Source organism: Phyllostomus hastatus, unplaced genomic scaffold (genome assembly GCF_019186645.2).
Source record: "Phyllostomus hastatus isolate PE091 unplaced genomic scaffold, TTU_PhHast_1.1 phas_scaffold_501, whole genome shotgun sequence".
Classification (NCBI taxonomy): Eukaryota; Metazoa; Chordata; class Mammalia; order Chiroptera; family Phyllostomidae; genus Phyllostomus; species Phyllostomus hastatus.
The window spans coordinates 29056983-29080750 of NW_025334033.1; the positions used below are offsets into that span (position 1 = coordinate 29056983).

The 23768-nt window shown below is 37.7% G+C and overlaps 1 protein-coding gene, 1 non-coding gene and 1 pseudogene across 7 annotated transcripts in view; all 3 read right to left on the bottom strand.

Annotated features, from left to right (window-relative positions):
- The window catches only part of DPP8 (dipeptidyl peptidase 8), a 58282-nt gene that overhangs the window by 11102 nt on the left and 23412 nt on the right, over positions 1-23768 (bottom strand). For 5 of the 6 annotated variants that reach the window (XM_045822985.1, XM_045822982.1, XM_045822983.1 and 2 more), the window contains exons 9-16: positions 22987-23048; positions 16255-16355; positions 15402-15579; positions 14377-14536; positions 10566-10645; positions 7191-7343; positions 6779-6914; positions 4609-4754 (exon numbers count right to left, since the gene is read on the bottom strand). In XM_045822985.1, coding sequence (XP_045678941.1) covers positions 4609-4754; positions 6779-6914; positions 7191-7343; positions 10566-10645; positions 14377-14536; positions 15402-15579; positions 16255-16355; positions 22987-23048 — 1016 coding nt within the window. Of the gene's footprint in view, positions 1-4608; positions 4755-6778; positions 6915-7190; positions 7344-10565; positions 10646-14376; positions 14537-15401; positions 15580-16253; positions 16356-22986; positions 23049-23768 lie in introns of those variants that run through there. The other variant, XM_045822987.1, reaches the window with a different exon arrangement.
- LOC123809045 lies at positions 46-175 on the bottom strand. Its single transcript, XR_006783921.1, has one exon. It is a non-coding gene; the product is annotated as a small nucleolar RNA SNORA38 (small nucleolar RNA).
- Positions 19289-20707, bottom strand: LOC123808371 (annotated as a pseudogene).

Below are 23768 nucleotides of genomic sequence, written 5' to 3' on the forward strand. Positions count from 1 at the left end.
TAAACTTTTTCATGTTAATGGTGCTGGTGCTGCTGCTTTTTCATTCTGTGTGGGATGGCTAATGTCGAACCTGCAGGGAGCAGGCCACTCCAGACCTCCCCAAGTCCATGCGTCTTTACCTCCGGTTCTTACGCGTCCAAACGCGGGGAACCATGGACGTCCCTCTGTAGGAGGGTGCTTCTTTTCTTTCTTAAATTTTAAAATTTTTATTTTTTATTGTATTTTTTCCATTACCATTTATTGCCCCTTTCTTTCTTAACTTCACATGTAATTCAGGGCAATTACTGAACAACTAACGACTTTAAAACTATAACCTACATATGAATTACATACAAGAGGTTTAATCTGTCCCACAGAAAAAGTTCCTAGAACGATTACTTCTCCCCTGAAGAACCGTGTCATTCAAATGATACAGACGAGAATAACCAATCGCTTTTCTTCCCTATCCCTCTCTTCTGGGATTGTCTCTGACCAGTAGCAGGAAAACTTAGTATTTTAATAAAACACTGTTACCAGTCCAGCTTCTTTTCTCCCATTACACAAATCAGTGCAAAAGATAGGATAATTCTTAAACACCTTTATCTCCCTAGAAACTACTTCAAAGTGACTGGGAAATTAAATGTAGTTTAGTGTTTCACCAGAAATAAACTGTCTAGTGAAAAGAGAACTTTAATTATTGGGCAGAAAGTTACATAAGTTTGGTGAACACTAAGATAGATATTAAATAACAACAAAATGAACATTCTTTCAAGTGAGAAAGAAGTTTTCTCTGACTGAAACCAGTGGAAAAAACCAAGCCAGCCAGGACTTAAACAGGAATCAACACTGGCCCTCACCGGGCAGGTCAGACGGTTAGAGCATCACCAAGGTTGCGGGTGTGATCTCTCTCTGGGCAGGGCATATTCAAGAATCAACCAATGAATGCATAAATAAGTGGAACAACAAATTGATGTTTCGCTATCTCTCTCCCTTCCTCTCTCTCTATAAAAAAATCAATAAAAAATTTAAAATAAATAAATAAATAAATACTATCTTTACCCAATAGCTACTGAGCATTTATTGGGCTAGATTTGGAGAAAGGGGTAGAGAATCTTCTCTCTGACATTTAGATGTTAGTATCACTGTCTTCCTGTTTCTATTCTTGTCCTCCTATACTATAGGACCTACAGCTTGTTCACACGGTAGCAGAGCAATGTTTTAAAATTATAAATCGGTTATGATTTTATAGCTTAGCTCTTGCCACCGGTAAGGAGTTTAGATCTATACTCCTTACCACTGTCTCTTGAGACCCTATATTATCTGGTCTTTGGCAATCTCTCTAACCTCGTCTCATACTATTTCCTTACTTACGCAGTATCCTCTAACTGTATTATCAATGACTGATTCTAACCACAGGACCTCGACCTTGAAACACTATTTTCCCTCTGTCTGGAATGCTCTCCCCTCAGATCTTTAATGTGGCTCATTCCTTCTCATCCTCTGCAGAGACCTTTCCTGTATCAGAACTTCCATCTTAGTCATGTTACCATCCTTCTTTTGAACAATTATTCATAGCATTTCCATTTATGAATTTTTTTGTCTAATTATTTTCTGAATTAAGCTCTGTAAGGGTGGAACATTAGTCTGACTTGTGAGAACAGTACTTTGTGCATAATGGGAACTTAAAACTCTTTACAGATAGAGATAGAAGAATGATGTTTTCCCTTCCTACCAAGAGAGGAGAGGTTTGATGGGCAGGAGTTTTTCTTTTCTGTTTCTTCTCTCTCTTCCTCTCTCAGGGAGTTGAAATAAGAAGTACTATGTATAGAACACAAATATGAGGATTTAAAGAAAACTACCTCATTTCATTGCCTGTAATCATACAAAGATGGCCCAAGTGCCTGGTAAAAAAAAATCCCCCCAAAGCCAGTGTTTCTGCCTTGGCAGCCTGGAGGCCTCTGCTACTTCTGGAAGGAGGTGCTTAAACATTATGCCCTTTGACGCTGAGAATTCACGAGTGCCTTCAGAATCAGCTCTTCAAAACCTGTGTCCTGCTATCACCGACTCTGCTCTTTTGTGCATTTACATTTGCACAGAGTGTCTGGCACATAGGAAGCATCATAAATGTTTGTTAAATAGACATTTTTAAACATAGTACTATTACCAATGAAGAGTGTAAAGAACCAAGTCTTGATGACCTTAATGACAAGTATTTGTTGCTTTACTTTAGATTTTACTTTTGTTCGACTGCAGACATGGTTGTATTTAGTGACAAAGTGATTCAACTCATGTTATGAACTGTTGCATTTTGACCTGAATATACACCAAGAAAGAACAAGGAACACTCATATCATTTCACCAAACTTCACAAGGCTATTAGAAAGACTTGTCTCACATTACGGAGCCTCTTCATAATTATCTCACACGGAGCCATCCAACAAGAGGATGAGTGCTCTGCTCCCGCCGTGGGTGCAGTGCCAGAGGCACTCTATCCTGTGAAGTCTCCTAGGGACATCTCCCTGTCAACCGAATGCCAGATTCTCCTAAGGCCTCACAAAATTTGAATGTTTCCAGAAAACACTTTGAAAAAGGAATTGTTTCTACAAGTATAAGAAAATACGGTTATGTTCATCAAGTATTCCAAACAACTAAACAATTTTGTTTCCATTGCAGTGACTACGATTTTTTCATTATGGTAAAACACACATGACATAAAATTTATCATTTCAATCCTTTTAAGTGTACAGTTCAGGGGCATTAAGTACATTCACACTGTTGTGCAATCATCACTTCTATCCATTTCCAGAATTTTTTTTATCATCTCAAACAGAAACTCCATACCTATTAAACAGGAATCTCCTATTTCTCCCTCAGCCTCTATTCTATTCTACTTTCTGTTTCTATGAATTTGCTTATTCTAAGTACCTCTTACAAGTGGAATAATACAATATCTGTCCTTTTCTGTCTGGCTTATTTCACTCAGCACAATGTCCTCCTCAAGGTCATCCATGCTGTATTTTCTCCTTTTTAAGGCTACATAATATTTCACTATATACCACATTTTGTTTACCCATTCATCAGTCAATGGGCACTTGATTTGCTTCTACCTTTTGGCTACTGTGACTAATACTGCAATGACCACCGGAGTACAAGAGTCTGTTCAAGCCTCTGCTTTGGGTACACACCCAGGAACGGAACTGCTGGATCAGACTGCAATTCTGTTTAACTTTAAAAAAAACTGCCATATTGTTTTCCATAGAAGAGTTCTAATTTCATCACACCCTTGCCAACTTTTATTCTCCCCTCCTTTTTCCCTGAAAATAGCTCTCCAGATAGGTATGATGTGGTATCTCACTGTGGTTTTGATTTGCATTTCCCTAATGACTAGTGATGTTGCATATCTTTTCATTTGACTCAGACTTTTAAACTTAATTACTGATATAAGGTGTCTCTTAGTCTTAAAATCTAGATAACCAGATAGTTTTTATAGTATGTTTTTCACATATTTCATATATCATTTCTTCATTGGAAAGAAAAAACACTCTTCTTACTTAGCCTTAATATCAAAATATAACAAAACATACAAAGCTTCTGAGGTGTCCTGTAATTTTCTTTTGAATTTCTTTGTATTAAGTTTTTTTTAAAGTTTATAAAGATTTGGCCTCAAGTTTTTAATGGAAGTCTAATTTAACCTTTTCATGATTTTTATGTGTAGATAACTATAATACAAATGCAAATCACATTTCTTTGTAAAAATACTTTATGATGGCAAAGTGAGTTAACTTGACATATTGAATAGCTCACCACTGAGATTTTATGGCTTATGCAGTTATTTTACTTTCATTTTTTTGGATGGCTTAGAATCTAGATATATTTTCAGATACTAAATAATAGGGTATAACTATAAAGGATATTTACTGAGCCCAAGAGTTAACAGTGTAAAAACAGTGCAATTATATTCTAATCTCTTCAATGGCTCAATGTAAGATATATAATCAATAATAAAAATTTAACAAAAATTCCAATTAACAAACTCACCTACTCCAAACACTTTACTTTGATAGACAATAGAATTTACTTAATACTCACATGCTATTATTTTAATAAAGGAAAAAGAAAATCAAGGTTAAATTTCTTACAGTGCTAAATAGTAATATAACAGTTGCCTTAACTAGGTAATAAAAGTATTCTAGTTTGTTTAAGAGGTATAGCCTTAGAATGAAGAGGACAGAATTCATCAAGCCACCACAGCTTTCTAAAAATAGCTATTAAGATCCTTTTTATTTACCAAGAAATTTAATTACTTAATTTCATTTCCCAAACAAATTTCTGTAGATAGAAAACATGTTTACCTACAGACACGAATATTCTCTTCCCCATGACAGTTACAGTCCTTGTTGTAAACTAAGAAACTGACAATGATTTACAAATTAGATATCTAACAAACCCAGCTTCCTGAACTGGATAATTAGAACATAAGCCAGAGTCAATAACAGCAGAGGCTCAACAATGCTCAAATCTTAACTTAAACAATTGACTAGACATTCAAAAAATAAATAACCTTAAAAATTATATATACATATACAAATGTGTGTGTGTGTATGCATATAAGTAATAAAATGTACCCACCTGGGGGCCACCATATATGAACAGCACAGTGGGGTACTTCTTTCCAGGTTGTAGATCATGAGGTTTGTAAAGCATCCCGTACAATGTAAATCCAGTAGTACTTTCAAAAGAGAAAATTTCTGGAGGGGTATAGTCAGGAAGAGGACCTGCAAGGAAATAACATTCAGAGTGTGTAAGAGGAGTTGTTATTGGGAGCTCTACAATCTGAGCAAGGAAAAGGTAAATCTACAACCTCAACCTCACACACAAATAACTGACCATCTTCCCTTCAGGTGACAGGCAAAAAATTAAGCAACAATATTTATATTTTAAAAAGAGAACCCAATGAACACATTAAGTTATCTATTTCAGAAATAAACACAGTGTTCTGAATAATCCTTGGCGCCTCCGTGCAGTACTATACAAATACTTTGTGCTTGGTTCAGTGTAACTTATTGATTAGAACTGGAAGCACAAATTTAACTTAGTCAATTTAAGTTGCTCAAGGCAGGTGCTCAATAAAATTTGTTTCTGATTATTAGAGAATAAGCTTAACCAGAAGGCAGAAAAAAAAGGAAGTCATCACCCTTGTCAGGTGGCTCAGCTGAATGGCGTGCTGATGTTTCCTTCCCTCTTCCCCTCTCTCTGCCTCTTCCCCTCTCTCTAAAATCAATAAATATATCCTTAGGTGAAGATTAATATGTGTGTGTGTGTGTGTGTGTGAGAGAGAGAGAGAGAGAGAGAGAGAGAGAGAGAGAGAGAGAGAGAGAAAATAAAGCCATGAACAGTCTTTGGTTTACCAAAGCTATACAAACCTATCCTAAGTCTGTATATTGGATGAGGTTACCGTTTAAGCAGAAACCATCACCACATTACAAATTCTACTTGCTCCCATTAGAACAATTTATACTAATTCTTAATCCCTTGCAAATATTAATGCATGAAAATACCTAACAGGAAAAAATTGGGGATAGAGTAGATTAAAAGATACATAAAAGCAGTCAATATTTTATGTTTAAGAAATTATGCATTTTGCCCTGGCTGGTGTGGCTCAGTGGACTGAGTGCCAGCCTGCAAATCAGAGGGTTGCTGGTTTGATTCCCAGTCACAGCACATGCCTGGGCTGCAGGCCAGGTAAGGTCCCCAGTAGGGGTATGCAAGAGGCAATCACATATTGATGTTTCTCTCCCTCCCTTCCCCTCTATCTAAAATAAATAAAAAAATAAAATCTTAAAAAAAAGAAATTAAGCATTTTAAAAATAAATAATTCACAGTGCTCTTCACTCCCATACAGAACAAGTTTCTATCTTTAATAAAAATGGCCACTGCAAGTGTTTTAGAAGTTTTTTTTTTTTTTTTACTTTATTTATTTATTTTTAGAGAGGGAAGGGAGGGAGATAGAGAGAGACAGAGAGAAACATCCATGTGTGGTTGCTGGGGGCTGTGGCCTGCAACCCAGGCATGTGCCCTGACTGGGAATTGAACCTGCGACCCTTTGGTTCGCAGCCCATGCTCAATCCACTGAGCTATGCCAGCCAGGGCTGTTTTAGAAGTTTAAGAAAGCTACCAGCTAGTTATTCCCTAAAGATGCAGCTTCACTGCTCAAGAGTATCACTAGTTCAGGGTATGTTATCCTCAAGGTCACTTGTTTATCTGGGAAGTCATCCCAACGTGTGAATAAATGGTTTCCTGACTGATACACTGACTATTTTAATCCCACTTTCAAAAAGGCCTTCCAGCCCTAGCTGGTACTGCTCCACTGGTTGGGCAGCACCCCGCAAAGCAAATGGTTGCTGGTTTGATTCCCGGTCAGGGCACAGGCCTAGGTTTTGGGTTGGGTCCTCAGCAGGGGCACATAAAGAAGCAACTGATCACTGTTTCCCTCCATCTCTTTCTCCCTCCCCCTGCCTCTAAATCAATCAATCAATTGAAAAGGGGTACTCAGCCTGGCTGAGGGTCCCAACATAAAAAATAGAAATAAAAATAGAAACAACACCCATATTACTTGGTAGTTGATCGACTAGGAGAGGTGGGATCAATCGGAAACCCAGCAGCTCGGGGACAGGCAGTGGTGAAGACAGAGATGGGACAGAGATAGGAAGACTCTGCCCAGGAAACATGAACACACACACAGGCTTCAGAGCACTAATGTACTAATCTTACTTAAGATCAGGTTTAGAGAAATGAGTACCTGCTGAGTCCAAAATGGTGGCCCAAAATTCCTTTGTTTTGCAAGTTGGGTCATCCTCAGGACTTGAGAGCTTATAGAGGGTTACAGAGTGTGGATTCTTCTGGTTACTGTATTTACTTATAAAGAAGTCACAATGCTAAAGAAAGGAGAAACAGTTACATTTTTCTCAGGAACACTAACAAAGGTTATCTGCTACTACATCTGCACTGATGCTATAGAAGGAATAGAAGAGTCTGGCCATTTATGTACATACACAATGCTGAAGTTAAGGCTAATCTTTTCAAAGTTTTTCCTAAAAGAATCAAACTTCTGCAGGTCAATTCTGCCAATTTTCATATTACTCCAAAGGACTATTACATGAGTAGAGATTTTTTTCATGACAGGAAAGTCTTTTCAAACAGGGACTTAATACCTGGCTGATGCAGCAAGAGTGGGAATAGCCACGGTCGGTTAGCCTTGTCACTTCTCCAGGATTTACATAACTGACCACATACAGGTGGTGTTCTAAAGGAGAATCTTTGGTGCCCTCAAAATATACCAGTTTTCTGATTTCATCAACCTGGATCTGCCAAAATGACAACAACATGAAAATCAGTGCTCGCGTGACCTTGGCAAGGTCAGTAACTCAACCAACAATCCCCAATTTTGTTCAGAATCATTTGAGTCACCCTTTGATTTGTGCCTCTTTAAAAAAAAATTTCCAGCCTTGGCCGGTATAGCTCAGTGGATTGATCTTGGGCTGTGAACCAAAGGGTCGCAGGTTTGACTCCCAGTCAGGGCACATGAAAGGCAACCACACATTGATGTTTCTCTCCCTCTCTTCCCCCCAACCCCACCCTCTAAAAATAAATAAATAAAAAACCTTTAAAAAATGTCTACAAATGTTAATAAACTTACTGGTTTTGTTTATGACTTATAGCTAAGAATAAAATTTACCCAGAAGAGAAAAGGACACAAGAGTTGCACACTATTAGTAGAGCTTCCTATATGGTCAGAATGTGTACTTTTCTTAAAATACAAGAATTATTCCATTAAAGTGACAACCTTCTACTGAAAAAAAAAGTAGCCATATTTCAGCTTAGGTCAACCATTCAGGCACACTTAACAGAGTCTAACTTTGGCATCCTGTATATTTCTCAGTGCAATACTATCTTAGACAGTACTTTTTGGTCTTCTGCACAAATTTACAAAAATGTTTTATCTGTTGGGTTGGGGAATAGTTGAACTCAATCACAGTTTCAATACTGTTATAGTTTATAAACAAGTATCGATAACATCTGCACCAGTCTGTGAACCAAAGGGTCGCTGGTTCGAGTTCCAGTCAGGGCACATGCCTGGGTTGCAGGCCAGGTTCCCCAATGAGGGGTGTGCAAGAGGCAACCACATATGTATGTTTCTCTCCCCCTCTTTCTCCCTCCCTTCCCCTCTGTATAAAAATAAATAAATAAAATCTTTTAAAAAATGCAGTAAATTCACAGATGAATTCACTTAATATTTTCCCCAAATCACAAGACTCTAAATAAATGCCTTCTACTGTTTCTTTTAAAAATCTTCAAAAAAATTTTCTTACAGATTTTATATATTTATTTTTTATGAGGGGCAGGGAGGAAGAAACAAAGGGAGAGAAACATCCATGTGTGGTTGCCTCCCGCACACCCCGTACTGGGGACCTGGCCCACATCCCAGGCATGTGCCCTAGACTGGGAATTGAACCGATGACCTTTTGATCACAGACCAGCCCTCAACCACTGAGCCATACCAGCCAGGGCTCTTTTAAAAATCTTTTTATCAGACTATTCAAACAAGTTTAATAAAATTTAAAAAACTTTTTTTACAAACCAAAGAAAACACAGATACATTTCTAAAAGCAAGTATTTTTAACTGTCACATTTTCTCCAGGAAGCTTCTTTAATAAACACAATTGATGTACACAGAAAGGATACAAGTGATAAGAAACGGAAGAACAAATATTCATGAAGCTTCAAAGGTATGTGTTAATCTGTGCAAAAAGTTGGGATTGGTTCTACTCTTGTCCTAGCAGTTGGGAGTCAGGTCTTTCAAAATTGAAAAAAATAACTGGTTAATTCCTCACCCCCTGACTTTATTCAACAGAAGTATTAGGATTACCAGAGGGGTTGTTAAACAGCTTGCCGAGCCCCACTACCAGAGATTCTGGTTTAGGAGGTCTGGGGTGGGCCCAAGAATTTGCATTTCTAACAAGCTCCCAGGTGCTGCTGATGGTCCAGGGACCACACTTTGAGAACCACTGCTAACAGTCAAGGGGCACAAAGGCTTACCAGTTTCAAATTCTTACTCAATTATAGCCATTAAAAATCTTTGGGTGGGAACAAGGACACTGGCAAAAGTAGAGAGAAAAAGGTAACTTAAAAAAAAAAATAAAATAAAAGCAGTCCTGGCAGGTGTAGCTCAATGGATTGAGCATCAGCCTACAAACCAAAGGGTCGTCGGTTCCATTCCCAGCCAGGGCACAGGCCTGGGTTGTGGGCCAGGTCCCCAGCAGGGGGTGCGTGAGAGGCAACCACACAATGATGTTTCTCTCCCTCTCTCTCTCCTTCCCTTTCCCTCTCTTTAAATAAATAAAATCTTTTAAAAATATAAAGCAAAAATAGAAAAGAGAGACAAACACATTACACAAATAAATGTGACAAACAAAGAAGAAAGTTGATGCACATAATGGTTTAAGTTGACCAAATAAAGTTCAGGTCAATGTAAATAAAACTTTGGGGGTTCCTTAGGTATTACCCAACCATTATACTGCATGAAGTTTACATTAGCGTCATTTTTTGTTATTAAAACTTAGAATTCCACAAAAAAGATTTTTCTCAGTTGACAATAACATCCAAGGTCCCTAAACAGGAAAAAAAAATGAATATATAACCAGAAGGCCATCTGAGACTCTAACCAAGAGGACTTTCTGAATGAAAAGTAACTTTAAAGGTTGCCTACAATATTCTACAAGTTTTTACCTACAGAAACAAACCTGGGACCTGGATCTTCATTCTCTCTCCTTAGTCACCTTGGGGACTATGAGTGACTTTTCTTAGTAACCAGTATTCACAATTCTTCAATAAACCTCCAAATCTATTTGAGGAAATCACAGGCCTTCACTAAATCCTAGTATACATCAACTTAACTGTACGTATCACACATACAAAGGATGGAGTTCTTAAGAGAGTTCATGAAACTGACACCTAACAGAAGGTTGAAACAAATATAAAGTACTATTAAAGGCAAAAGAAAAAAATTACAATTCATTAAATAACCACAGAAAGCTATATGCTAAGAGTGAACAGAGGGTGGACTTCCCTCCTTTTCCCTATCAATCTATGCTGCCTGTATAACATCACTCTTTGCAGATGGTGGATGAAACTGAATTTGTGAGATAAGATGAATAGGTGAATGAAAGAGAATCATGACCTCAAAAGTAGTAATGTAATTTCTAATGTAGAAATGACACAAGTAGTTTGTTAAGAGATTTAGAAGTAATTTTCAAACCATATCTTAATTTACAATTTTTGCTAGACTTTTCCTTCCCTTATTAAGCATTAACAGTATACTTGAAAATGGTGATCTGTAACAACCAGTACACATCTAATACCAGGGCTATAAACAGTGGGTGAGATTTGTAATTTAAGATTTTTTTTCCAACAACTTGAGTTCTTTTAGGCCTGAACTTAATTTTTCAAAACACTGGGGTTATACGAAGTTGTACTACTGATTTTCAGTAGCAGACATTGACCAAACACCAGCAGAATAAAGGACATACGTTAGATCCATGCCGGCCAAGAACTTCCCATTCACCGCTGGTAATTGCTATTTCTTCTTTGATAGGACACTTGAAATCACCTACAGATAAATAGAGTTATAATTCAGCACTTCATACTAGACTATAAGCAAATGAAACAATAAAGAATATTGTCCAAAAGGGTGCATTTAAAATGTCAAGTTATGTCTGGGGTAATGAAGATGTTTTGAAACCAGCCCTAGACAGATAGCTTGGTTGGTTAGAGTATCATCCTAATACGCCAAGGTTGTGCACCCGGTCAGGGCACACACAGGGGTCACCTGGTGAATGCCCAAATGGGTGGAATGACTAATCAATGTTGTTCTCTCTTTCTCTCCAACCCCTCTGAAGCCAAGAAATAAAAATTAAAAAAAAAAAAGGAAAATGTTTTGGAACTAGTTAGAGGTGGTGGTTACACAACACTGTGAATATACTAACTGCCACTGTTCATTTTAAAATGGTTTATTTAATGTTATGAGAATTTCACCTTAATTAAAAAAAAAACCCTACAATAAAAAAAAACTCCAAATTATGAGTCTTCACAATACTTTGGAGTAAAAATGGAATGATACATGTAAATAAAGTGAAAACAGCAAAATAGATTCTCACAGCAAAGCCAGATAAGAACTCAAAAGCACTTGCATTCGTAGACCCTTGGTTAGACAAACAAAGTCTAATGGGTCAACAAGGCATTTTTTTCTAGAAATGCAACAAACTACTTTAAAAGCCACAGGAGGAAAATTTTAATGAAATTCTTCATCATTTGCCAAAAACAAATTGGTTATTACCATATTAAATGCCAACATGCCCCACTCGCCTTAATGAAATTCTGTCCTGGTAGACGAAGCTCTCTCAGTGGTTTGAGAAGACTGAGAAATGGGAACTATTTCTCACTGCCTACCTGCTGCTAACTCCAGCCACGGAAGTGACCGCTGCAGGAAAGCCGAGATGCTGAGAAGGTACCGGGTCTTAGCTAGTACCACTCAACTTAGACACAAAAATTCAACCTAGTACTTTACATTTGATGGCCAGAAAATAAATATTATTTTATATACACATATATAAAACAAGTACTAATTGTTTCCACATTATAGCCACTAAGGAAGAAAAGAGAAAGGAGGAGGAAAATAAAGTGGACATTAAAAAAAAGGAGAAAGACTTGGAGCAAGACAGACTAAGAAAGAAGGAGGGAACCAGAAGAAAGAGGTGGACAAACAGAAGGGCCCAGAAATAGATGCTGAGAAGGGACAGTGGCCAGGTGTTCTGAGATGAGTACTAACTGAGTAACAGCTCTTCTCCTAAATTATCATCTTTTTATTATTGTCCCCTAAGTATTTTTAGCTAATTAACTACTATTCACAGCTCTCTGACCAGTCTTTATTGCTACATTATCTAGAATTCCATAAATGAAGTTCATTTCTGCAAAACAGAAGATTTGGCAGCATGATTTCACACTAAGAGCCACATTAAACCAAGGCTCTCAGGGAAGAAACTCTCCATCTTAGATATGTAAGATCTTGCCTGTTTTTAAAATAATTAGGGATAGGAAAGGCATGGAGTCATAGGTAGTATTTACTATACTAGTCCTAGATACAGCTGTTTCCCAAATAACAATATTTAAAAGGTCATGCTGAGTGCTGGCTGGTGTGGCTCAGTGGATTGAGCACCGACCTGCAAACTAAAAGGCTGCCAGTTCAATTCCTGGTTCAATTGGCTCCCAGTTCAATTCAGGGCACAGTTCTGGGTTGTAGGGGCCCTGTGTTGGATTAGGGGAGTGCAAGAGGTGGGTAATTGATGTTTCTCTCCCTCCCCTTCTATAAACAAACAAACAAACAAACAAACAAACAAAAACCTCAAAAAATTCCTTTGTCCCCCTTTTTTAAAGTCCATATTGAAAAAACAAACAACCCACACTTCTCCAAAGAAGATATTCAAATGGCCTATAAACATATAAAATGATGCAATGTCGCTTGTCATTAGGGAAATTCAAACCCAAACCATAATAACATACTACTTCATACCCATTATAATGGCTATTAAGAAAAAACAAAAACACAGGAAATAACAAGTGTTGGCAAAGATGTGGAGAAATTGGAACACTTGTTCACTGCTAATAGGAATAGAAAATGGTGCAGCCACTATGGAAAAGAGTATGATGATTCCTCAAAAAACTAAAAATACAATTACCATAAGATCCAGCAATTTCCCTTCTGGGTATGTACCCAAAAGAACTGAAAGCAGGGTCTCAAACAAACGTGTGAACACACATGCTCACAGCAGCATCATTCACAGCAGCCAAAAAGGAGGAAGCAGCCCAAGGGTCTGTGGACAGATGACTGGATGAGAAAAATGTGGTATACACACAGAAAGGAATATTATTAAGCCTTAAAAAGAAAAGACTTTCTGACACATGCTACATGGATGAACCTTGAGAACATTATGCTAAGTAAAATAAGCCAATCATAAAAGGATAAATACTGTATGATTCTACTTGAATGAGGTGTCTAGAACAGTCAAATTCACAGATACAGAAAGTGGCTGCCAGGGGCTGAGGGGAAGGAAGGAATGAGGAGTTATTTTTCACTAAATTGTGTATTTATTGGGTGGTTTCAGTTTTGGAAGATGAAAAAAGTTCTGGAGATAGACAGTGGTGAAGGTTGCATAAAAATATTAATACCTTAATGCCATGAAACTGTGCACTTAAAAATGATTAAAATAGTGAAATTTTAAAAATATTTGATTTATTTTTAGAGACATGGGAAGGGAGGGAGGAAGAGAGGGAGAGAAACATCAATTGGTTGCCTCTTGCACACACCCCCAACAGGGGACCGAACCTGCAACCCAGGTATGTGCCCTGACCAAGAATCTAAGTAGCCGAGTCTTCTGCTTTGCAGTATGATGGCCAACCAACTGAGCGACAGGGGAAAAGAGTAGATTTTGCTATGTATATTTTACTACAATTTTTTCCTAAATGGCTACGTTGAGTCTGTTAAATTATAAGTAACAGTTAAGCATATAACGTAACATCATAAAGTGCCTACCATTCCAAAACAAACTATTATTAAAGTAGAAAACTATAACTCAATTTTTTAAAAACACAGAAGGATTCAATGTACCATTTCACTTTTCCTAGGCTTATACATCCACTCTGTATTACATTTTCCAGAACGAAAACCATCACTCTTTTTAAAGAACAAGTGATGGTTAACTTCAGCTGACACAATATTTAATTTCACTTTGGGCAACATAATTATACCAATCTGAAGCTCTATAACTATAAATAAACTTCAGTGTAGATGAAACAGTATTAAAAAATATAATATGTAAAAATAACTAATAACTGTATTTTAAAAATATCTTTTTAAATCTAAAAATGACATGGCCTCACTTTAAGCAAATTAAAAATTATAGTTAAGGCAAAAGTAGGAAGTAAAAATAAGTAATCCCACTACTCAGAGATTATCTACTATTAATTGTTTAGTATATATCTATCAAGAACTGTGTCCTACAGGGCACAGTCAAGATCGTAGAGAGGATGCCAATTCAACCCCTGGAATGCAATTTTCCTGTTAGGGTTTGCAAATATTAAAATGAACACACTCATAAAAACAAAGCAAAATGTCTTTGTCTTCTATATTTTTACACATGTACGTAGTTATATTTTAGTTTCTATTGGGTTTAATGAAGCAGTACTGATGTTTATGAAGTATATAAAAGAAACGATACATTACCCCTGCCCCTCCGACCTTCTCCCCCCAACATTTTTCTGTTTTAAATAAAAATTATTTCTTACTTGGGGCAGGCAGTCCACCACTGGATCGTTTATATTTGCTCTCCTTTAAAATGGATGTAATTTTATATAAATGACGAAAACCTGTTTTGCATTCAGAGGCAAAAATAAATTCAATCTCATCTTCATGACTTTGGGGAAAAACATGAAAGATGTCATGGATCTGTAAAATGAAGAGCTCAGTTTACTACACACATTAATGAAATACTACATAAACAATTCAATTAAGCTAGAGAAAGACCTGATAAACATATTCTGAAGTATAAACAACTGTTAGTGCTAGGGGCTATTATATATTTACAATTATAGATTTTGCCTGGGCCTTTCAGATTTGTCTTACTTTAGTCAAAGACTTTACCCATTGAGAAGTGAATGTTCCTGAATGGAGAAGAAAATGCCAAAAGCTTTTTCTTACTCACCATTTCTGTAATCCTTTGAAACATGGCATAAGGCTTATTTAAGAATATAAATATTACTATGGAAATGTTGAGGGAAAAAAATTTTTTTAAATATTTTTTTCCCAAAGGGAAATAGTCTAACAGTTGAAGGGAAAACAGATGTTTGTTTTAGGTGAATCTTATAAAGCTTATATTCAGCAAGGGAGTGAGCTGGCTTTATTTATTTTGTATTTTAATTTTTTCCTACTACATTAGAAAATGCAAAATTCAACCCCAAAGTGTTATATTTTAATATAGTTTGCAAACAAAAGGAGAAACTCTTTTTCTATACAGGACTCTTATGGCCCTCTAAGAGGCACTGATGAGGCTGTGTTTTTAGCATTGGATGAGTCCAGGACCATGGGTAAATCTGCAGCCACAGAGATGTCGTTTCCATGGCATCTACTTTCCACCCACACCCTTTCATTATTCTAAATAGAACCATCATTCCAATTTGAAATGTTAGAGCTTAGCAAATGATATTCATGGTTACTTTGAACTTAAAACTTCATTCTGACAGTCTGCTGTAAAGCCTCATTTGCTTTAGCACCCCAAGAAAACATTTCACCAAGCGCAGGAGGACAGGCATACATTTATCCAGATGTCTGTTGTTTCTTCATAGATAATCAGTGGTGTCACAGAGTCAGGCACTGACTCGATGAGCCTCTGTCTTTCCATGGCATCGTCTTCTACTGGGATAAATAATTCGGGTGAGATCAACACTATCTGTAGGCGAGTTTGGGAGCGATCTAGCAGGATGGACCAAGCACTATTTAAACAAATAAAAGAAAAGCACCAAAAATAAAGCAAGCTCTCAGAAAATGAATATTCCCCTACTCTCTCCCCTAGTACCCACCACTTATTTCTATAATTATAATGAAAAAAATTGCTTTAGTATATGTTAAATCAGCTCTTACAAATGGCTAATTAAAAGTATGTATTTATTCTACATTTATTTTTAAAAGCTAAGCTTGAATAGAGGTTTTAAAGTGCCTTTCTTTAAATTCCCAAAATCACAAACAGCCTTTGAAATTTTCTCCCTGTAGTGTCACCAAATACCAGCCTCATAGAACTCCCGAGGTCTCCGTTAGACACAGAACTGTATGTAAGCAGGTTCACATAAGGCTCTACAAATATTTCTGCTTAGATTATACAATGAAAAAATACACACATGTGAGCGTTAAAGTCACACTATTTTTAACCACAAATAATGGAAACCCTGACTGGTAGAGTAAAAGTCCATTACAATGTAATGCACCTATGCTTATAGGGTTACACACCAAAAGTCCATCTAGTTTTAAAAAAGTCTTTGTGTATAAATAACTACACTGCAGATTTACATGTGAAGGCAGCTCCAAATGAAAGGCAAACCTAATAGCACAGACATTTCTAAAGTTCTGGATCCTAAATTATTTGTAAAGAAGTGACAATTTAACATACGTACTATTTTCCCTCTGGAGTCCAGCCAGCTCTGGCAATATATTCAACACCTTCAAAGAGAATCTCAAAAGGCTGAATTAGTTCCTTATCTATGACATCTATAATCTATTAAAAAAGAAAAAAGAAATCTAGTTACAAAAGACTCAGATAAATAATTATCTTACTAGTCTACTTAAATCATCTTTATTAGTGTGATACCTTTTCCAGACTTAGGCATTTAAAAAGGCACTCAGGGTATAGCAAAACCAGAAATTGTAGGTTACCTATGCAGGTGCTCTTTGTGCCTAAAAAAAGTTCTAATCACAAGAATTAGCAATAGTCTATGATAATTCTTAGAGGGGAGGGGGGATGGCTAGGGAGCTGGGTGAAGAGGGTGAAGGAATTAAGAAGTCCAGATTGGCAGTTACAAAGTAGTCACAGGGATGTAAAGTACAGCACAGGCAATATAGACAATAATACTGTAATAACTATAATAACTATATACTGTAATATAACTATATACAGTGCCAGATGGGTACTTGAAATATCAGGGGAACTGCTTTGTAAAGTATGATTGGCTAACCATTATGCTGTACATCTGAAACTAACACAAAATAATATTGAATGTAAACTGTAATTCAAAAATAAAATTAGCCCTGGCCAGTGTGGCTCAGTTGGTTAGAGCAGTGTCCCATAGACTGAAAGGTCACAGGTTCAATTCCTGGTCAGGGCACATACCCAGGTTATAGGTTCCATCCCCATACTGGGCGTGAATGAAAAGGCAACCAGTCAATGTTTTTCTCTCTCTTTCTATTTCTCTCTCTCTCAAAGCAATTCAAAATGTCCTCTGGTGAGGATAAAAAATTAAATTAAAAAATAATAAATTTTTAAAAATTAGCACAGTCTAAGTGTTTTCCCATGAGTTTATATTAACAGAACCCTTGATACAAGGGTTAAAAAAAGTTCTAATCTGGGGCAAGATGGAGGCATAGGTGGACACACCATACCTCCACGCACAACCAAGACTTGAACAACAACAATTTAGAGGCAGAATAACACCCAGGACTGACAGAAAATTTATCTGAATGGAAGTCAGACAGCCAAGAAGTTGAAATAGACCCGTTTATCCAGACCAGTAGGAGGGGCGGAGACGAGCAGCTGGCCGCAGGTAGTGGTGCAGAGAGCAGGGAGAATTGGGCGCACGAGGCAACTGGGAGTACGTAAGGTACCTGGGGCAAGCAGGATCGCAGCGGGTGGACCCTGAGTACCCAAGTGGCAGCTGGCAGACCCAGTGAGGTGGCAATTGTGGAACAGGGCAGAGCGTGCAACGAAGGATCCCAGAAAAGGGACTGAGGTCCCGCGGAGAATGGAGCTACCACCATTGTTCCGTCTCGACCCCACCCCCACATACAACGTCACAATCTAGCGACTGGGGTGCCCAGCCCCGGTGAACACCTAAGGCTCTGCCCCTCACTGTAACAGGAGCGACCAGACCAAAAAGAGAGAGAGAGAGAGAGAGAGAGAGAGAGAGAGAGAGAGAGAGAGAGAGAGAGAGAGAGAGAGAGAGATGGCTCAAACAGAAAAACAAATCAGTGCCCCAGAACTCATCCTTTTGAGTGACCAAGAGATAGCTAACCTATCAGATGCATAGTTCAAAACACTGGTGATCAGGAAGCTCACAGAATTGGTTGATTTTGGTCACAAATTAGATGAAAAAATGCAGGTTACCATCAAAGAAATGAAGGAAAATGCACAAGGAACCAATAGTGATGGGAAGGAAACTGGGACTCAAAACAGTAGAGTGGACCAGAAGGAAGAAAGAAACAACCAAACAGGAAAGAATGGAGAAATAAGAATTCAAAAACATGAGGAGAAGCTTAGGAACTTCTGGGACATCTTTAAATGTTCCAGCATCCGAATTATAGGGGTACCAGAAGGGGAAGAGGTAAAGCAACAGACTGAAAACGTATTTGAATAAATAATAAAGGAGAACTTCCCCATTCTGGCAAAGGAAATAGACTACCAGGAAGTCCAGGAAGCTCAGAGAGTCCCAAAGAAGTTGGACCCAAGAAGAAACACACCAAGGCACATCATAATTACATTAGCCAAGGTAAAAATGAAGGAGAGAATCCTAGAAGCAGCAAGAGATAAGGGGACAGTCACCTACAAAGGAGTGCCCATCAGCGTGTCAGCTGATTTCTCAAAAGAGACCTTGCAGGCAAGAAGGGGCTGGAAAGAAGTATTCCAAGTCATGAAAGACAAGGACCTATATCCCAGACTACTCTATTCCCAGACTACTACTATATCCCAGCAAAGCTTTCATTTAGAATGGAAGGGCACATAAAGTACTTCTCAGATAAGGTCAAGTTAAAGGAGTTCATCATCACCAAGCCCTTATTTTATGAAATGTTAAAAGGACTTATCTAAGAAAAGATACAGAAAAAATATGTATAGTAAAAGGACAGCAAACTCACAATTATTAACAACCATACCTAAAGCAAAACCAAAAGAAACTAAGCAAACAACTAGAACAGGAACAGAACCACAGAAATGGAGATCACATGGAGGATTAGCAACAGGGGAGTGGGAGGAGGAGAGAGGGGAAAAGGTACAGAGAATAAGTAGCACAGATTGTAGGCAGGAAATAGACAGGGGGAGGGTAAGAATAGTATGAGAAATGTAGAAGCTGAAGAACTTATAAGTATGACACACGGACATGAACTAAAGAGGGGGGGAGTGGGTGGGAGAGGGTGTACAAGGTGGAGGGGAGTGAAGGGGGGAAATGGGACAACTGTAATAGCATAATCAATAAAATATATTTTTAAAAAGTTCTAATCTATGAAAAGTAACAGTTCCTAGTTCCCTATATTTTAATTTTTTACTTTGTAACACTTTTATTAAGAGTGAACAGAAATCAATATTCCTAAACTGTAAACAATGGGGAACTGAAGTATCAAAGGAAACACGTTAGAGATCATATATAATAGACAAAACCCCTTAAATTTTCTTATTGCCTTAATACATCAATGTGTAATGTTTAAATATAACTGAATTTCTTATTAAGCAAACATTTTTGCATATACTGCCTTCTCTTTATCTTTCTGTGCCTTTATCTTCTGTTTGACTTTCAGAAGTTGTGCCTGGATGGCTTTCTCTTCCTGTGCTATCTCCTGAGCTTTCTTAATATCAGCCAATGTTTGGTCATATTCTTTCAGTCCTTGCGATCCTGGAGCTCTACAGTACAGTACTTTGGTATTTGATGGGTCTATTTCAAGAGCCTCCAATAAAAACTGCCAACTGTTCCCTGTGAATTTGATATCCTCAGTTTACAAGGGCCAATATTCAGCAAGCAGCTTAAAGCTACAGGTTGCAGCCTCAATCTATCTGCCTTCTCAATAACAGCCTTTGAACCTTCCACATATCTTAAAACCTCTGATATATATATATATATATATATATTTTTTTTTTTACTGTTACTTGAACAACAGTAATTACTTTACTGTTGTTCAATTACAGTTGTCTGCATTTTCTCCCCACCACTCCACCATCTGTATATTTTTTAATGACAATCTCCCAGTTTTGGGATTTGGAAAAAAATATTTTCAATGTTTTTTAAGTTTTCTGTTATTTATAATATTTTATCTACATCTTTTTACTTATTTATTTATAGAGAGAGGGGAAGGGAAGGAGAAAGAGAGGGAGAGAAACATCAATGTGTGGTTATGCGCCCCTTCCTGGGAGCCAAACCTGGCCTGCAACTTAGGCATGTGCCCTGACTGGGAATCGAACCGGCGACCCTTTGATTCTCAGGCCAGCGCCACATTAGCCAGGACTGGTCTACATCTTTTAAATCTGTATCTGCATCCTTGGGGAAATCTGGGTGACTATCACTGGGTCCACCTATTGGAAAAATTCCCTAATCATCCCCTTCCTTCAATACTCCATATTCTGCAATAACACACAATTTGGCAGGTTCTTCACCTTTCACTTCTACATTTCCAGAATTCTTGCCTTACCCATTCCTTTAATCATTTGGTCAAATACCACATTTTTCCCATCCAAATGAGTAGTTAGAACTATTGCAATGAAGAACGAAGAACCATTTGTATTGCAGTCTGCATTTGCCATGCCCAATAAACCCCTCCTGGTTATGGTTATAATAGAATTTTTCATCTTCAAACTTTTCACCATAAATATTTTGTTCCCATTTTGATTTGAGAAGTCTCCACCCTGAATCATAAATTTCTTAATAATTCTATGGAATGGGCATCCTTTGAAATGGAGAGGTTGCCCAGGGGTGGATCCAATGCCTTTTTCTCCAGTACACAATGCACAGAAATCTTCTTCAGTTTTGGGTACAATATCTGCAAACAATTCTAAGACAGTTGGACCAACTCACTCGCCTCTGATATCATGCCAAAGAAAACTCAGGGGTTCCTGGAGTTGGAGGGCTTAGCTCGGGTGGACTGGCGTGACATTTTGATGTGCAGATGTGTTTGGAGGTGGGTTGGAGCACCTTGTGGCCACCTGGCAGCTGAAACCCAAACCTAGTTCCCTATATTTTAGCCTAAAATATTATTTTTATAACATATTAGTGAAATAGTCCTGGGCTAGCAAGCTTTTCTTCTTTAGAAGTCTAGCCAATGCAAATTTTAAAAAAAGATTTTATTTATTTATTTTTAGACAGGGGAAGGGAGGGAGAATGAGAGGGAGAGAAATATCGATGTGTGGTTACCTCTCATGTGGCCCCGACTGGGGACCTGGCTTGCAACCCAGGCATGTGTCCGGACTGGGAATCGAACTGGCGACTCTTTGGTTCACAGCCCACACTCAATCCACTGAGCTACACCAGCCAGATAGCCAGTGCAATTTTCAAAAGTTCTTTTTTTAATGGGCAAAGATCTGATTAGACAGTTCTTCAAAGAAGACATACTAATGGCCAATAAGCAGATGAAGAAATGCACAATATCATTCAGCCATCAGGAAAATGTAAATCAAAACCACAAGTAGCCCTGGCTGGGTGGCTCAGTGGATTGAGCACCAGCCTTCGAGCCTAAAGGCTGCTGGTTGATTTACAGTCAGGGCACATGCCTGCATTGGGGCCAGGTCCCCCTTGGGACCTGGTGTGATAGGCAACCAGTCAATGTGAGAGAAACATTGGTGTTTCTCTCTCCTTCCTGTTCTTTTCCCCTCCCTCTCAAAAAACACACAAACAAAAAAAAAAAAGAACCCACCCAATGAGATACAACTTCAAGCCCACTAGAATGGCTGTAATAAGTAAGATGAACAATAACAAGCGTTGATGAGGATGTGGAGAAATTAGAAAACTTATCCACTACTGGTAGGAATATAAAGTAATGCAGCCACATTAGAAAAGTTTGGTAGTTCCTCAAAAGGTAAAACAGAGTTATCTTATGACCCAACAATTCTATTCCTGGGGATCTAGCCAAGAGAAATAAAACCATATGCCCACATAAAAATTTATACAAACACATTCATGACAGCATTATTCATAATTGCCAAAAGGTGGAAACAACCCAAATGTCCATACTGCTGAGTCGATAAATAAAATGTACTATATCCATGCAATAGACCATTAGGTGATAAAAAGTCATAAAGTACTAACACATGATGCAACATGGGTATAGCTTTGAAATGTGATGCTGCCCTGGCAGGGTAGCTCAGTGGGTTCGAGTATTGTCCCGATACACCAAGTCTGTGGTTTTGATCCCCAGTCAGGGCACAAACAAGAATCAACCAATTAATGCTAAATATGTGGAACAACAAATTGATGTTTCTGTCTGTCTGTCTCTCTCAAAATCAATAAATAAAAAATTAAAATTAAAAAACATGATGCTAAGTAAAATAAAGCAGACTAGATACTGTATGATTCTATTTATAGGAAATGCCCAGAACTAGCAAATCTATAGGCTGAAAGTAGATGAGTGGTTCCCCAGAGCAAGGGCACAGGGAGGTTGAGGGGTAATAATTAAGGGAAGTGGGGTTTCTTTTTGGGGATGATGAATACATTCTAAAATTGACTATGGTGATGGTTGCAGAACTCTGTGAATGTACTAAAAGCCATTATAAACTTTAAATGAGTAAATTGTATTGCACATGAATCAGATCTCAATAAAGCTTTTTTAATAAGTCTTTTTTTTTAAAGATTTCATTTATTTATTTTTAGAGAGGGAAGGGAGGGAGAAAGACAGAGAGACAAACATCAATGTGCAGTTGCTGGGGGTCATGGCCTACAACCCAGGCATGTACCCTGACTGGGAATCGAACCTGTGACACTTTGGTTCGCAGCCCGCGCTCAATCCACTGAGCTACGCCAGCCAGGGCAATAAGTCTTAATTAAGTCTATAATTAATCCTGTGTGCATTCAGCTTATAAGTCTTTGACTGCCCAAATGGAAAGCAGCACTACAAGAGAAATGTGGAATATTAATATATCAAAGACATATATCCAACACAGAAGGTAATTTACCAGTCAATAACCAGTATTTTAAAAATACTGATCTGGAGATTAAAAAAAGCAAAGAAGAGAAACTATTGGAAAGCAGTGGTATATGTGCATATCCCCAAATTCCTATGGGGATATCTTTGGGAACCAGCAGGAAGTTTTGAAAATGGAAAATAAGGTCAAACTGAAATCATGACCAACAAGCCCCCCAAATGATTGTGTACCTAAGATCTACACTAGACCGACCAGTCAAATGACACATGCAAAAACCAACTCAACATTTTCTACTTACCCTTCCTTCAGGATCAATCATTATCTCTGACATCTTAAAAGTGACTTTTGGATTTGCTGTGCCTTTAGGAAGAGATATAAATGAATAAAAATGCATATCCAAAATTACTGAAATTTTACCAGATCGATTCTCTTTACACTTCAAGTTAACTCAGACTACTACAGAGCCAGAGCTTCATTGCATAAGAATTTTAGAACTCCATTGCAAAATCTTAGTTTTTATATTATTATTAAAAAAAAAAAAAAAAAAAAAAAAAGGAGGCTGCCTGGCCAGGTAGTTCAGTTGGTTAAAGTATTATCTCAATGTGCCAAGATTGCAGGCTTGATCAGTGCACATGTAAGACCCAACCAATGAATGCATAAATAAGTAGAACAACAAATTAATGCTTTTCTCTCTCACTCTCTCTTCCTCTCTCTCTAAAAATCAATACAAAAAAATAAGAAGAAAACTAAAAATAAATAATTTAAAAAGAGGCTGAAACCATCAACAGTTAGTATGAAATAAAAGGAGATTTTGTATCATTTTGAAATGCTATAAACAGCAAAATGGGGGGAAAACTACCAATTTATTAAGAACTTAATCCCTTAAAAAAATCTTAATTTTCTAGCAAAGACACCTTTCTATTCCCTCCTTGAAATGATCAGTTTTGTGCACTTCTCCACCTTGAAAATAATTTAAAAGGACCAGTCTGTGATTAAAAAATCTACCCAGTGACACTTAACCACCTGTCCTTACCAAGGGCACAAACAACCAATGATGACCGTAACTCTGGATGGCTGCGG